At 38.1% G+C, this 14,671-nt stretch overlaps 1 protein-coding gene across 3 annotated transcripts in view; it reads right to left on the bottom strand.

Annotated features, from left to right (window-relative positions):
- Positions 1–14,671, bottom strand: part of ZNF507 (zinc finger protein 507) — a 47,880-nt gene that overhangs the window by 24,070 nt on the left and 9,139 nt on the right. For all 3 annotated transcript variants that reach the window (XM_074968707.1, XM_074968709.1, XM_074968708.1), the window contains 3 exons: positions 9,195–11,326; positions 7,141–7,246; positions 278–392 (listed from right to left, as the gene is read on the bottom strand). In XM_074968707.1, coding sequence (XP_074824808.1) covers positions 278–392; positions 7,141–7,246; positions 9,195–11,321 — 2,348 coding nt within the window. In that variant the 5' untranslated portion in view covers positions 11,322–11,326. The remainder of the gene's footprint in view (positions 1–277; positions 393–7,140; positions 7,247–9,194; positions 11,327–14,671) is intronic.

The raw sequence follows: 14,671 nt of genomic DNA, 5'->3' as shown, positions 1-14,671 counted from the left end.
CTACAATGATACCCTTAAAAACAAACTGTCATTAAAATAAACACCAGAGGGGTAGCCATGTTAGTCTGGATCTGTAAAAGCAGCAAAGAGTCCTGTGGGACCTTGTAGAGAAGAAGTGGGTATTCACCCATGAAAGCTTATGCTCCAATCCGTCTGTTAGTCTACAAGGTGCCACAGGACTCTTTGCTGCTTTTAAAATAAACACATGAGCAATTTAAACTTTTAAGTTAAGCTGTTCAAAAGCCCAGCGATAGTGAACAACAATTAAGACACTCACCTGTATGGCTTATCAGAGTTATGAATCCGTCTGTGATTTCGTACCCCAACATATGTTGTGCTTGCGTAGTCACACACATCGCATCTATAGAGTTTCTGGACTGAAGGCTTATTCCCTGTACATAATACATTTCATTGTTTTAGAAATATATTTGTTCTACTATAGGACGTTCTAGGACAATAGTTTCAGGACTGAATAAAATTATGAAACATGAATTATCAACATTTTGAAGTGATACTTCAACACTGAAACAAACTAGAAATGGATATCTATACATAATAAATGTAAATTTAGTTTACCAGTCTCTTCTGCATGCTCCCTGCTATTTATTAGAGCTATTAATATTTTAGGAAGTACATTCTCCCTCACAATCCAGCCTCTCCCCTTCTCTGATTCCTGCAGTCAGGTCATAATCTCAGGTTTGTAGTATTATAAAGTGATGCTATAGAAACTGCTGGGCTCAGCATTTTCACTGCACTGCAGAATCAAGTCCAAGGAAAAGGTAGGCACTAAGAAAAAGAAACAATTAACAGAACAAACAAAATCAAAGGCTTCCTGAAAAAGATTTGGCTAGGAGAGCCATTTTATCTCCCACTCATACCCCATCATCATCTTAAAAGAGTTTGGGATTTTCAGATTTAAGGTATGATATAAACCATTAAGGAGAAAACCTAGATTTTTGTAAGAACTAAAAAATGAGTGTAAATAGAGGAAAATATTAACTTTTTTCAGTCTGAAATACCTAAATATTTCCTTTCTGGGGCTGACATCTCAGCCAATGTAAGACATTTAAGCTGTGTGTTTCTTCTTGCAAATACTGGAAGATAGTTCAGATTCATCAACAAGGTTCTGGAGCTTGGTTACAACCCTTCCATCCTCATACCAAGTTCTTATTAGTAGATTACATTTAATAATACCTAACTGTGTTAGATACATACATGGGCCTTGAAATGACCAGGGTGTAGATTACTGGAAAACTTTTCAAGTGGGACAGAGTGGGGTAGAGAGGAGTCCCTGAACCAAAGTAATCAAGTAACAAGTTTTCCATTCTGGATCCTGATGTTTCTCCTATCTGAGACTTGTGACATGGCAAGCAGAAAGGAAAAGTTAGTAGGAGGGAGAAATAGCTCGGACAGAAGGGAGAATGTCACCTGTCCCTAAAAATAATAACCAATTTTGGGACCATCACTTGGAGCACCTTCCTGCTGAAGGATGCTTCCACAGAGGAACAAAGGTCAACCTTCTAGACCTTTATAAACATATACTGATGTGGCAGATCATGTGGCAACCATGCAGATTTCCACCATAGTGGATGATGCTCTTTCTGCCTCAGAACCTGTGTTGAGCGGGTCTCATCCCTTCTGGACTGGTTTCTTTTCAGTTGAATAAGCATCAATCATACCACACTCGCTACACCCAGATGAGAAAGATTTCAGGCACAGGCATTTAAGAGGAAAGGAGAGAAATCTAGACATTTTCCTGAAATGGTCATTTTTACTCAGATATATTTTAACAGCACTTCTCATATCTACTACATGCTATACTTGGGTGTTGAACTGGGCAAATCAAGAAAGGATGATTTCCTATGAAGTATGAAGGAAACTTGACCTGGAAATGAATGATTCTGGGGTTCAAGGACAACTATGTCCTTTGCTGAAGACACAAGTTCCAAATTTTGTAAGAACAGAGATTCCAAAAACTCTTCTTGCTGACATGACTGTGAACAGGAAACAGAACTCTGCCTTCCTCCTCACCACCTACCCACACACATACACAAAAAGGGGAATTAGATTCCATCAGGTAGAATGGATGGGTCATGAGGGCTTGTAATATTGTTAGCAGAGTCCAGATAGGGAAGAAAGGTTTACCCGTTGGTTTGGATACACGTTGCCATAAGGAACATTGACACCACCAGGCAACCTACAAGACACTACATGAGCCTGCGTTTGATATTGCATCGTGTGTTTCAGCTTTAAACAATAATGGGAAGTCTTAGACTCAGGAAAGAAATCCAGAAAAACTGTAAGGTCTGGTTTCCTACATTTGATCCTTCTATTTTAACAGGAGAATTTTGTCCTCGTGAATGCTAAGTGCATAAAAGGCCGGTGTGAGGCTAGGAGTATTCTGTCTTGTTTAAGATTTGCCAGTCAATAGCCAGGCTGTCAGGCTCAGGTATTCTGAAATGTGATATAGGGATTAGTCCTGGGATAGGAGTTCCTTCCTAGAAAGAGGGAGTGATTTTAGCAACATCTCTATTTAGGTCCATGTACAATGGCCTTCTTGCCAATTTGGTTTGGGGGAAAAAAAAAAAAAACCAACCTGATCAATGCTTCCTCCTTTATCAACTCTTGAATTACTCCTAGTAGCTGAGATAGGGGAAATGAGAGTGAAGAGTAGCAGAAGAAGAGGAGTCAGGGAGAGTTTCGGGCTTATTTTGATCATTTTTTGAGTGGCGAGGATAGTCCAATTTGCTGAGTCCCAAGAGCTGAACAGGTTGAACCAGTTTTTGTGGAGGTGACTTCAGCAGAGTTTCCTCTGGTATGGAAGTAGGAGGGAGGATAGATTCAGGAGCATGAATGAACAGCTCAGACTGAGACCCCCTTCCCTGGCAGGGTTAAGGGATGGGAGCATTCATGGAAGCATCCTTTTCTGTGGCTCCTGACAGAGTGATCATTGTGATCATGTAGACTGAACTCCTATATAACACAGGACCATACAACTTCCCCAAAATAATTCCTAGAGCATATCTTTTCCCCACAGAAGGAACATCACCCCATTTAATCTGCTGTCTTAAGGAGAAAAACAATCAGCTTTAAAAGCCAGGACTGCAGTGGTAAGATGGGAGTCCTAAACTGCTGTTCTAGTTGTGCTGCCAGATCGCAGAATCTGACATACACAGGGGTTTAAACTTCTGCTGAGTGTTCTACGTTAACAGCGTTCCAGACCTCGTGTACAAGAGAAAGCACGTGGACAAAACTGAACTGCTTCTGTAATTTGCCAGAACTAAAGCCCAGCCCAAATGCCTTGACCTAAAGGAGAGGTCAGGAATCGGAAAGATAAAACTGGTAAAGAACAGACACACAATAACAAAAAATATCAGAGAAGAATAAAGTAAGTCTGAATTAAACTCTAAGATTTAAAGTCTCCCAAGATCCTAGTGCCGATCAACATTTGATTATAATCATTGCCAAAACTGAAATCTGACAGACTACATAAAAAGTGCTGAGGTTACTAAAAAGAATTTTGAGACATTCTTTTAATTTGTAACTCTGATACCATTACAACTAGCTCTATTCCAGATAGTAGCAATTGACGAAACAGGGGTTTAAACATCTGCTGAGGGTTACATTAATACATTAATAGTATTCCAGATCTCAGGTAAAAGGTGATAGACAGATATAAATGCAGCTAACAATTTAAAAAAGGGGATCCGAAAAGAATGCTAACCTGGAAGCAACATTTTTAAAGAGATAAAGTAGCAAAGCCATGATTTTCCAAATGTAATTAAAGAAAGTCTTACTTTAAATTTAATGTCATGATATGCAAATATACAAACTTGTTCTTCTTGATTCTTTAGAGCAAACATTTGAGTGAACAGCCTATTATAATTAGACATGCAAAAACCACTTCCTCTACATTTTATTTCAGTTTGTTTCATAGTTGGACAAATAAGTGATGTGAAAGTATTTTTTAAAAATACTTTACATTAATTTGAGGTTTGCAGACAGCTGATTTATCCTCCAAGTGAAAACCACTCCAAAAGTGGCTAATAGTAGAGCTTCAACATGCAAAATCAAGTGGCAATGACTGGACCTCTAGGCTGATGCTACCAAGAATTTATTCTGCCAACAATACATATACTCAATGGACATAAAAATTAGATAACTGTATATATGCACATTTAACAAAAAAGTGATCCTACATGCTTAAGTCTGCTCCACCCATGAACTGAAACACATGGTGGAAAATTGCTCAGTGTTCTGAAATCTCTACAAGATAAAGTGACATGGAATGATACTGGGCCTACATTCTTTGATTCAGCCTTAAAATTGATGAAAGCAAGGTACATCAGAACTTTCCCCACAATTCATTCATTTTATTACTGTACAAAAAAACCTTCCATGCAGTTAGCATGGCAGCCTTAAGTTTGTATTAACCGCTTTTGTCACACTCGTTCATACAGGTGGATACATATCTGTGTATTCTGGAGATTAACATGCTTTCGGTCTAGCACAAGACACCAATAAGGTCCAGACCCCCCAGCAGAGCAGAAACTGTGAATGGCTTCTGCTATTGCTCTCCCGCTTCAGTGAACTTTTTACCACAAAGTGTAGAAAGGCTAGGTTCCATTAGTGGGAATTAATTTGGCTCTGAATTTATTTTCTAGTAAGGAATTAGGTATTTATTAGTTAGATGGCTTTAAAGAAACAGTAGCTAACAAGATAAAAGGATACTGCAAACGAATCCTCTATTGCAGTTAGACGTGGCTAACCACCAGTCAGCACCCACTTGGGAGCAATTTCTTATACTAGTCACTAGTTCAGATTTATTCTTTAACAAAATGCAGTTAAGTTATGATCCATCATATGTTCCGGGCTGTAGTTAAATTGCCAGTTTGGAATTATTTTCCTCCCCACATGATTTTGTGGGTTTTTTTGGAAGAGATTTGTGCACTGTGTATGTGGGAAATGACAATCCTTATTCTAGCAGCAAGAACAGGTGCTCCTATAATACAGCTTATTACTATAGTCCATTATTAGGCATTTACAATCCAATAATATCCAGTGTTATAATGCTTCCTTTAAGTTTACTGTATAACATGATGAATAAAGAGATGTTTGGACTGACTATTTCATAAACAAAAAATGAAACTGTTCCAGTTCAGAATCTCTCATATAAACAGATGCTATGCCATAAATTTCTTTATTTTGGGTAGCTTTGTAGGGATGATATCTGTTTGACACGATGGCATCTGGACTGTGGTGGTGCCATAATTTGATTGTAAATTGTTTCTGAAATAATTTAAGCTTTCCAAAATATAGTTTAATGAAAGTTTAAAAGGAGAAACATTTTCACTCAAATCCTGTTACCAACTTTAATTTCGGGTAAATATCCATCTAAAATGAATGACCGTAACATTTTACGTAAGGTAAAAATGAGTAAAAATTATTAAAATGTTTAAAGTAAATTTAGGTCAGGCCTAGCTTCCTGAATAGGAGTTTCCCTAGCAGAGGAATTACAAGATCAAGTCCTTAATTTGCAAGAATTGCAAAAAAAAAAATATTTTTTTTAAAGAGCAAGATTTTCAAAGATGACTAGCAGTTTTGGTTCTTTCAATTTTTGGGTCTTTAACAGAAACACCTTAAATGGGGCCAGATTTTCTAGAGGAGCTGCTTAGCACCTTCTGAAAATCAGGCCCATTTCACGTGTTTCAAGTTGGGCACCCAAAAACTGACGCACCCAAAATCATTAGTCACTTCTAAAAATCTTGGGTTAAACAATTGCAAGCATTGACAATGGTGATAATCACAGCTGTGCAAACATCTATACCAAAGCAAAACCAGCAACACTTATTTTCCATCACCTCTATAAAAATGCTCATGTTATTTCTTTTGAAGAATGACAGGTGTGCTTGAAGCACGCTTTTTCTTCTACTAAGGAGCTCTTCCTGCATACCCATGCCCCATCAAAAATCAGCCAACCAAAACAAAACCCCTACAAAACTCATCTAGCATTTTCTTGAACTTGGGCCTGAAGAAAGTAACAAAACACTAAAGCTCAATCTCCTGGAATTATATATATCTAAATCCCAGGTGGCTTCCAGAAGGACAAAAAGGAAGCTAACAGGTAAATTTATTTAGTGCTGGTGAGGTAAATAACTGATTTTTCTGACTTGTATATTTAATGTCAGAGCCAGTAAATAAGAGCCAGGATGGTCTAGTAGCATAACTATGGGACTGGGAGCCAGGAACTATATTTCTAACTCTATTCTGACACTTACCACATGGCTCTGGGCAAATTACTAACAGCCCATACTTGCTCACATTAAGCAATACCTTCCTTACTCCATGAATGGTCCCACTGATTTCAATGGGATTACTGTTGTCCTTACAAAACATGAGTAAGGGTGACAGAACTGGGCCCTTAGCCACTTTGTTGTTATACACATTACAACACACCTAGAGGCCCGAATTGAGATCTGGGTCCCATTGTGCTAAGTGATATATATACACACATATTGCAGGAGACCGTTCCTGCTCCAAAGAGCTTACAAACTAGATTTAAAAAGACCAACAAAGAGTGGTAGAGGAAACAGATGCTTTGTTTATTTATTCCCCCTCATGTAAACTGGGAAATATTTTTACCTACTATATGTAAGTGATATTATGATTAATGCTTCCATAATAGAGATACAATAAAATAATTTTGAAGTATGACATTCAAGAGCATGTCCATGTGAGTATGCTTATTTGAAAGTCAGTTTAAAAAAAAAAAAATCTTTTCCACATCCACTATGCAATTTTCTAAAAATATTTCCTAAAACTCAAAGGACATGAGTCCATAAAGGACTATATCCACGGCAATAGATATTTTAAAAAAGAAGTGATCTGAGCTATCCCTGTGCACACACACAAAAATATCTCAACTGGTTAAAGACACTGCTTGTCAAATGCTGATAGGGTATATCAAAACCATGCAATTTTCCCAAGTCTTCTGAAAACCCTGCACACATTTGGGCTGAGATTAAGCATAACAATTTTCTGCCTAAATGAAAATTTTGAGAAACATAAGCTCATAATACAACACACAACACTATAAATTTGACTCTTTACTGGTATCTTATATAAAAATATATACAGTACCTTCTCTTTCATCTGCCTCGCTGGAAACTATTAGTTTGTTAGATGTTGCTGTTGAGAGCAGATCTGGAAGACTATGTTGCTCTCTCTCATGATTTCGCAGCTGACTCTGTTAAAAGACAAACAAACAAAAAAACAAATCACCTTTCCCTAAAATATTTAAGTTTAGACTCTATAAATACACAGGTTTCAGAGTAGCAGCCATGTAGTCTGTATCAGCAAAAAGAAAAGGAGGACTTGTGGCACCTCAGAGACTAACAAATTTATTTGAGCATAAGCTTTCGTGAGCTACATCCGATGAAGTGAGCTGTAGCTCACGAAAGCTTATACTCAAATAAATTTGTTAGTCTCTAAGGTGCCACAAATCCTCCTTTTCTTTTTATAAATACACAGTGGTCACTTCATGTTGCACTAATTTGCAAAGCTATTGTTTACATTAGCTCATATGTATTTGCAGAATGCCTCAGTTAATTGACTAACTGTACAACATATAAAATGCAAAAAATGGTACTAAGATGACAACTCAATGAATGAAATGCTTTTGACTGTTTTAAAGAGTAGACATTAGATATCTGACAGATATTAAATAGCAAGAAGTTTTTTTTTTAAAAAGCAAAATCGATCATTAGAAAAAAGTGACCTGTTGAAGTAACTTCCTGTTCTTCTAAATGTAAAATAATTTTAAGATTAAACTTTTCTTCACATTCAGATATAATATAGTAATATACTGAAACTCTCAAAGAATAATAATATCCTAATAGGAAAAATTTCTTCTCAGTGAAATGCGGGGGATGGGGATAGGAGGAAAATAGGAGAAAAGAGGACTGGGTAGCTCAGGTTACTGGTAATAGGATAGAGAAGCAATCAGTTCTAATTCACAGGTTCAAATGTGGACCAGATCAGTAGTGCCTATGTTTTCTGGTGATTATCCAGAGGCTTAGATGAAAGATGTCATTCCACCTTCTACTGGCCATGACAAAAATTCTCATCAACTATGGAGGTGACTTACTTTAATCTAAATGTTGTCCTCCCAAATTAAGATTGAACAGGACAAGTGGGCAAGTTTGCACTGCCATTGCCTGTGCTGGTCCCAATTGTGTGAATGACTGAACGACTACAGTTACCAGTGCTATTGATATCTTTTCATAAGCACTAAATTCACATATAAATGCATCATCCTGCAACACTAATGTGTTAAACAGAGAGGCTAAAACTGTGACCGTGGCACAGTATTCAGCTCTGGACTGTAATTTTTCAGATTTGGTCCCCTGCATAACATCTTTTCCATGAAGCAGCAACAGAATGAGAAATAAAGAAATTTTTATCTCTCAGCAGATTTTTCTGGGCTAAAGTTTCTAGAACAGCGGTTCTCAAACTGTGGGTCGGGACCCTATTTTAATGGGGTCACCAGGGCTGACTTAGACTTGCTGGAGCCAAAGCCGCACCACCCAGGACCGAAGCCCAACAGCTGCAGTCCTGGGTGGCAGGGCTCAGGTTACAGGCCCCCCGCCTGGGGCAGCAGGGCTTGGGCGAGCTCAGTCTCCACTGCTGGTGTCATGTAGTAACTGTTGTTGTCAGAAGGGGGTTGTAGTGCAATGAATTTGAGAAACCTTGTTCTAGAAGAACCATCTCTGGTTTTGCACCCACTCCCAATGAGGGGTCATGTTTGAGACCACTCTGAAGTGGACTATTAGGTTATCTAGACTATCCCCTCCTAATGCTTCCATTCCCTCCTGTTATTGCTACAGGTTAACAGGCCAGAAGTAGGGCATTAATGGGTCACTATGATGACTCTCACTGAAAATGTAATATTTTTCACAAAGAAACAGAGGACATGTAAAAGTAAATAACTTGAGGTTGCAAGACACGTTGCAAGAATACAGTAGTACAAGAGTAGTTCTAATAGTCTCCATTTGTAATGACGTTGCAGCCAAGGTGCCATACTTTGATAATTCCTGTGGTTAACTTAGTTTAATTAAAAGAAAGTAATAAAACAGTTAATTAGTAGCAAACAGTTAAACTGCTATTCTAGACAGATGCAAAGGAAATAACTTCACCTTATAATGAAAGGATTCTTCACATTGCTTGCATTGATACATTCTGGTTTTGCAGTGGTTGATCATGTGGCTTTCTAAATCTTTACTATTGTCAGCTATATGCTCACAAATAGGACACTGATATGGTTGCCTTTGACGATGGACTCTCAAGTGTTGTTTTATGTAGCCCTTATTGCCACTGCTGTAATGGCATAGGCGACAGCGGTATGGTCGATCTACATTAGGTATGTACTCTACCAGGTTACTTCCTGGCATGTTCATGTCATTCACAGGTTGGCATTGTGCATTGTCCTGTAATTCTTTCAAAATGTCATCATCAGAAGCATTCTGATCTGTCCTCTCTCTCAATTTTTCAATTACTGTGAGCAGCGACATACTAATGCCCATTTTAATTGGTGCTTCTGATAGCTCTGGTTTGTCCTTCTGTAGCTCCATTATTGCACAGTCACTTTGGTTTAAACTAGTTAATCCCTCTGGAGGGTTTTTAAGTGATGATACCATTTTAGAATGGGCTGCACAAGCGCCATCCGACTGTCTTTGTCCTGTATCTGCATCTAAAGAGTTTACCGCAGCGAAGGCCCTAAAGCTGGATCTTGTTAGTTCTGCAGCTCTGATAGGCATTGTAACAAGAGCCTCTGCAGCTAACGAGTGCAGTCTCAGAGACTCCGAATTTGTTCTTCTTCGCACAGGAGGGGCATTTTCATCAGCTGCTATGCCTTTATTAGAGATTAAATCATCATCTTTCTTCTCAGTATTGCTCCATCCTATTATTACTTCTTCAATTTCATCTGAGTGATAAACTTCACCAGGTCCTTCACACACAACCTGGGACTCCTCTGAGATTAATTTTTTCTCAGCTTCAATGTCAGTGTTCATTAAGAAAGGCTTTTGTAAAACAGTTTCTTCAGCACTTGGCAAGCGCTCTACTATTACATTAACATGACCTTTCTTATTTGGGCTACAGTTAATGATTTTCTGTGCTGATGAAAGTAGGCTATCAGTTATCAAATTATCTTGCTCTGTATCTGTATCCGATATGGTTTCCTCTAACGGTTCTCCAGTAGGGGAAAGGGCTGTTGATTGACTTAGGACCTCCTCCTCTCTTCCATTTTCTACCACCGGTGGAGATTTACATGACAGTTGCTCAGAGCTACAAATCTGGAGTTGAAGAGAATGGTCGCTATGGATGTCTAGTTCATTATTTTCTAGAGAGAGAACAATTGTATCCACACTATGAGGTGTATGAGTTACAGTTGCATCTGACAAGATAGCAGGCTCATTTTCTTCTTCAAATATAGGATAGGAACAGTCAACCTCACCTGCATGTTTCCATGCATGTGTTTTTAACATTCTTTGCTGACCACAAGTGTAGCTACAAATTAAGCACCGATACATGCCATACTGCTCATAAGTATACCATTTTCTCCCACCCATTTCAGCTATAGGAGTAGACCGAGTTATGCCTTTACAGTCCAGATTTACTGCCTGATCAGTGCCTGCTTTGACACTTCCTTCCACTGGCCCTTGCAAAGCTGAAGCTGAGAGATTTACACATTGTTGCACATTTGGCTGGTTTTTGCCATCATTCTCATGGTGAATTCTGACATGAACTTCAAGTTCTTCTTGGTTTTTAGAAGCAAAGTGGCATTCTGAGCACATTAATATAATTTCATTCTGTTGACCATGTTGTTTTATATGTTCTTGTAGTATAGAAAGAGATGGTGATAGAAATTTACATAGGCCACACTGGTAGCATATAACCTTTCTTTTACTTTGTGGAAGACAATTGGTTACATAATCTGCTTGTAGCTCATCAGTCTTTTTAATGCCAATAACAGGCAGTTCCATTGTTTTAGCTGGGATCTCACAAAGATCTTGTGTTTCAAAAGATGGTGTAGAAGTATTAGGATGGGAACGTTTTTTCCCTATTAAAAGGCATCTCTGTGACTTCTCACTTTCTACTATCTTGCTTAATTTTTGGATAACATGGATTAGAGGATCAGTTTTACATTTTCTATGATCTTCACTGCTTTCTAGTGTTGAGCCAATGACCGTTTCAGAAATCAGTACAGCTTCCTGTTCCACAATATTTGGCACCAATACTGCAATACTGCTTCCCTCTTCCATAATATCTGAAAAAGTATTATGAAATGAAACATTAGCTTACTTAACAAGCACAAAGACAGAAATTTGTAGTCACTACTGATTAAATATTTAACTTCCCAATTCTACTAAAAATGGTAGCCTAAATTAATTAATATTCTAATAATAAAGTCTTCCAGTTTTAGACCATAGAAAATCAGAAATCTGGAAGGCCTTATATACACAGCATTTTGGATACCATAGTGTTAGGATATAGATATTCAGGCCTGTCTGTAAAGGCCTGTACTCTAAGAATTTAGGTGTATTCTTATCACTTGGCTAGTTATAGAGGTATAAAAGAAAGAATCAAAATCATTGTCTGCCGGTGTAAGGTCTTTCTCTTACTGTGACAGTCTTAGGCCCTGTTCTTAGGCTAAGGCCTTTGGCTAAGCAACAGAGGCAGCCATAAGCTGGAAAGCGACCGGTCACATCCTCACATTCCAAACTAGTCACATTGAAAGAAGGTGCTATTGGGCTGTTAGGAATACTCTCCTGTCCTGATAATGCCTGTCACCTCCAGAGAAAGGGAAGTGCCTAGAAGATGTAAAAGGAAACTTAGTTTGATAGCATCCTGTCTGGCAAGAACTCACTTATCAATAGCTGGGATGTGAAATCCTCACTTCTGTATTGTTTTGTCATTATAGTTCCCACTTTGCTATTGTTTGTCTGTATAATCTCTGTCTGGTTCTGTGATTGTTCCTGTCTGCTGTATAATTAATTTTGCTGGGTGTAAACTAATTAAGGTGGTGGGATAGAATTGGTTACATAATCATGTTACAATATGTTAGGATTGGTTAGTTTAATTTCAGGAAAATGATTAGTTAAGGTATAGCTAAGCAGAACTCAATTTTACTATATAGTCTGCAGTCAATCAGGAAGTGAGTGGGTGCGTGTGGGGAAGGGAAATGGGAACAGGGAGTGGGGGTGGGAAAACTGGAATCATGTTTTGCTAAAGGTGGAAATGGGAACAGGGAATGGGGGGTAAGGAAATTGGAATCATGTTTGGCTAAGGGCAGGAATGGGAACAGGGACACAGGTGTAAGGCTCTGTGGTGTCAGAGCTGGGAAGAGGGACACTAAGGAAGGAAACTGGAATCATGCTTGCTGGAAGTTCACCCCAATAAACATCGAATTGTTTGCACCTTTGGACTTCGGGTATTGTTGCTCTCTGTTCATGCGAGAAGGACCAGGGAAGTAAGTGGGTGAAGGAATAAGCCCCCTAACACATGTTACATTTTGACAGAGTATTTGTATCACCTTTTCATGTTAGCCTATATCTGAATGCCTCAAACTACAAAGGTCTGGAGTGGCAGAGTGAGCTAATGATTTTCATGGGTAAGTTGGCTTGTATTGTTGTGGATATTGTCTATTTCCCCACCATGATCACCACCATCTGAACACTAGAAACCCTACCTAAAGATACTGATTTTAAATTAATTCAGCACATTTAAATTCAAAAAGCAAGTTTCACTATGGCATGAAGACCTACTTTTTAAATACTAAGTGTATCAAGTACAGTTTCTACTGATCAGATGAAGTCTTCTGAAGTGAATGTAGGTTTGTAACAAAACACTTCAGAATATAACTAAAATTTCAGCATGAAATGATTCTACTATGCATTACCTGCATTAACCATTTTGCTATGGCTTTATTCATTAAGATAGTGCAAATGTAAAAAAAGCGTATTTCTCAGCACAAGACTAATATTCTAAGATAGCAAGGCAATATTCGCTGTACTGTAAAGTTCTACTGGTAGTGAGCATTTCTGAACAATCACTTTTTGTGTTTTAAGAACTGTATTGTTCTGGAAGCTAAGGCAATAATTGTTTCCCTTTTTACTTCCTTTAAAAAACATTAACCATAAACCACAGACCATAATGTGGTATGGTCAGAGGTTAAAATAGTGGCCATATTTAAGCACAAACAGTTTGAGATTATTGACTGGGGGAAAAAAACCTAGAAGGGAATTTAATGCAGCATCATGTTTATAATATTACACCTAACATGGAGTTCTTCTCTGAAAAGTAACTGAAAAACGTTTTGGAGTTCCACAGTAAACATGTTCAATTTAAAATTAGAAATGTGTTTCTGTTAACTGGCAGTCCTCCAAACTCAGCCTGGATTCTTTTATTCTCATTATTTTCTCCTATAATAAAAGTTCTTTAGGTCAAATTCAGTTACACCTGTGAAATTGGGGTACCAGTATCTTCCAATTAATTACACTCAATACACATCTCTGACATAAAAGGAGGAAAAGATTGGCTCTAATAGGAATAAAAAACAGTATAAGCTTAATTTTCTTGCTAAAGACAGTAGGCATGATTCTAAGTAAACACAAGGAGCAGGTAATATGGTGCCATTTTTGCATAGCAACTTCTTAGAGTAGGACCACACTACAAGTCAGTTGAAGTGTCTTTAAATAAAGGTATCCAATTATTTGGGGCTTAGAACTTGTCAAACAAGTTACTCATGTAGCAATAGTATTTTCAGTCAATTGCAGAAATTGGATTGAGCTTTTTAGTTTAAAAACAGAACGAATAGCACATAGCACCACAACATTAGGCTGGTAGTTAGAACTGGGGAAGATGCTTTGTGTTCATGAGAGACAGTAATCGCATCCTGTGCTGAATTAACATGAGGCTGTAGAAACTTATTTGCAGAGGATACAGTTAGTAGAACTAAAAAGAAGCATTTTCAAATTATGTGTACTGAATTTTAAATATTCTATTTAAAGATCTCAAATATGAACCAGAGGACTTTTTTTTTAAATCATATAGGAGAACAATACAAAGGTGAAGACTTTATAATGAAGAATCAGCTTCTATCCCCATGTAGTGTGTAGGAAACATTTCTTCAGTATAACTGAAAGAGACAAATAGCTCAATAGTTTGTTCATGCCAGTTCTTCTGATGTAACTCCGGGTACACAAAAGTTCTGCTGTAGGCTCACACCTCAGGAAATTTGAGAAAAATACCACTCCGGCTCTTCACATATCCAGGGGTGGATAGTCGACATTAAGGGGGAAAGACAATGGGTGATATGCAGATAAGAATCACTGAAGTATAGTGCAGTAGCACTATAATGGTAAATTGAGAATATTAATTCAAGTATAGAATCATAGACTTTAGTCTGACCTCCTGCACAATGCAGACCACAGAATCTCACCCACCCACTCCTGTAGCAAACCCCTGACGTACATCTGAGCTACAGAAGTCCTCAAATCGTGGTTTAAAGACTTCAAGGTGCAGAGAATCCTCCAGCAAGTGACCTGTGTCCCACGCAGCAGAAGAAGGCGAAAAACCCCCAGGGCTTCTGCCAATCTGCCCTGGAGGAAAA

Source organism: Natator depressus, chromosome 12 (genome assembly GCF_965152275.1).
Source record: "Natator depressus isolate rNatDep1 chromosome 12, rNatDep2.hap1, whole genome shotgun sequence".
Taxonomy (NCBI): Eukaryota; Metazoa; Chordata; order Testudines; family Cheloniidae; genus Natator; species Natator depressus.
This window is presented reverse-complemented; position numbering and strand designations above follow the sequence as displayed.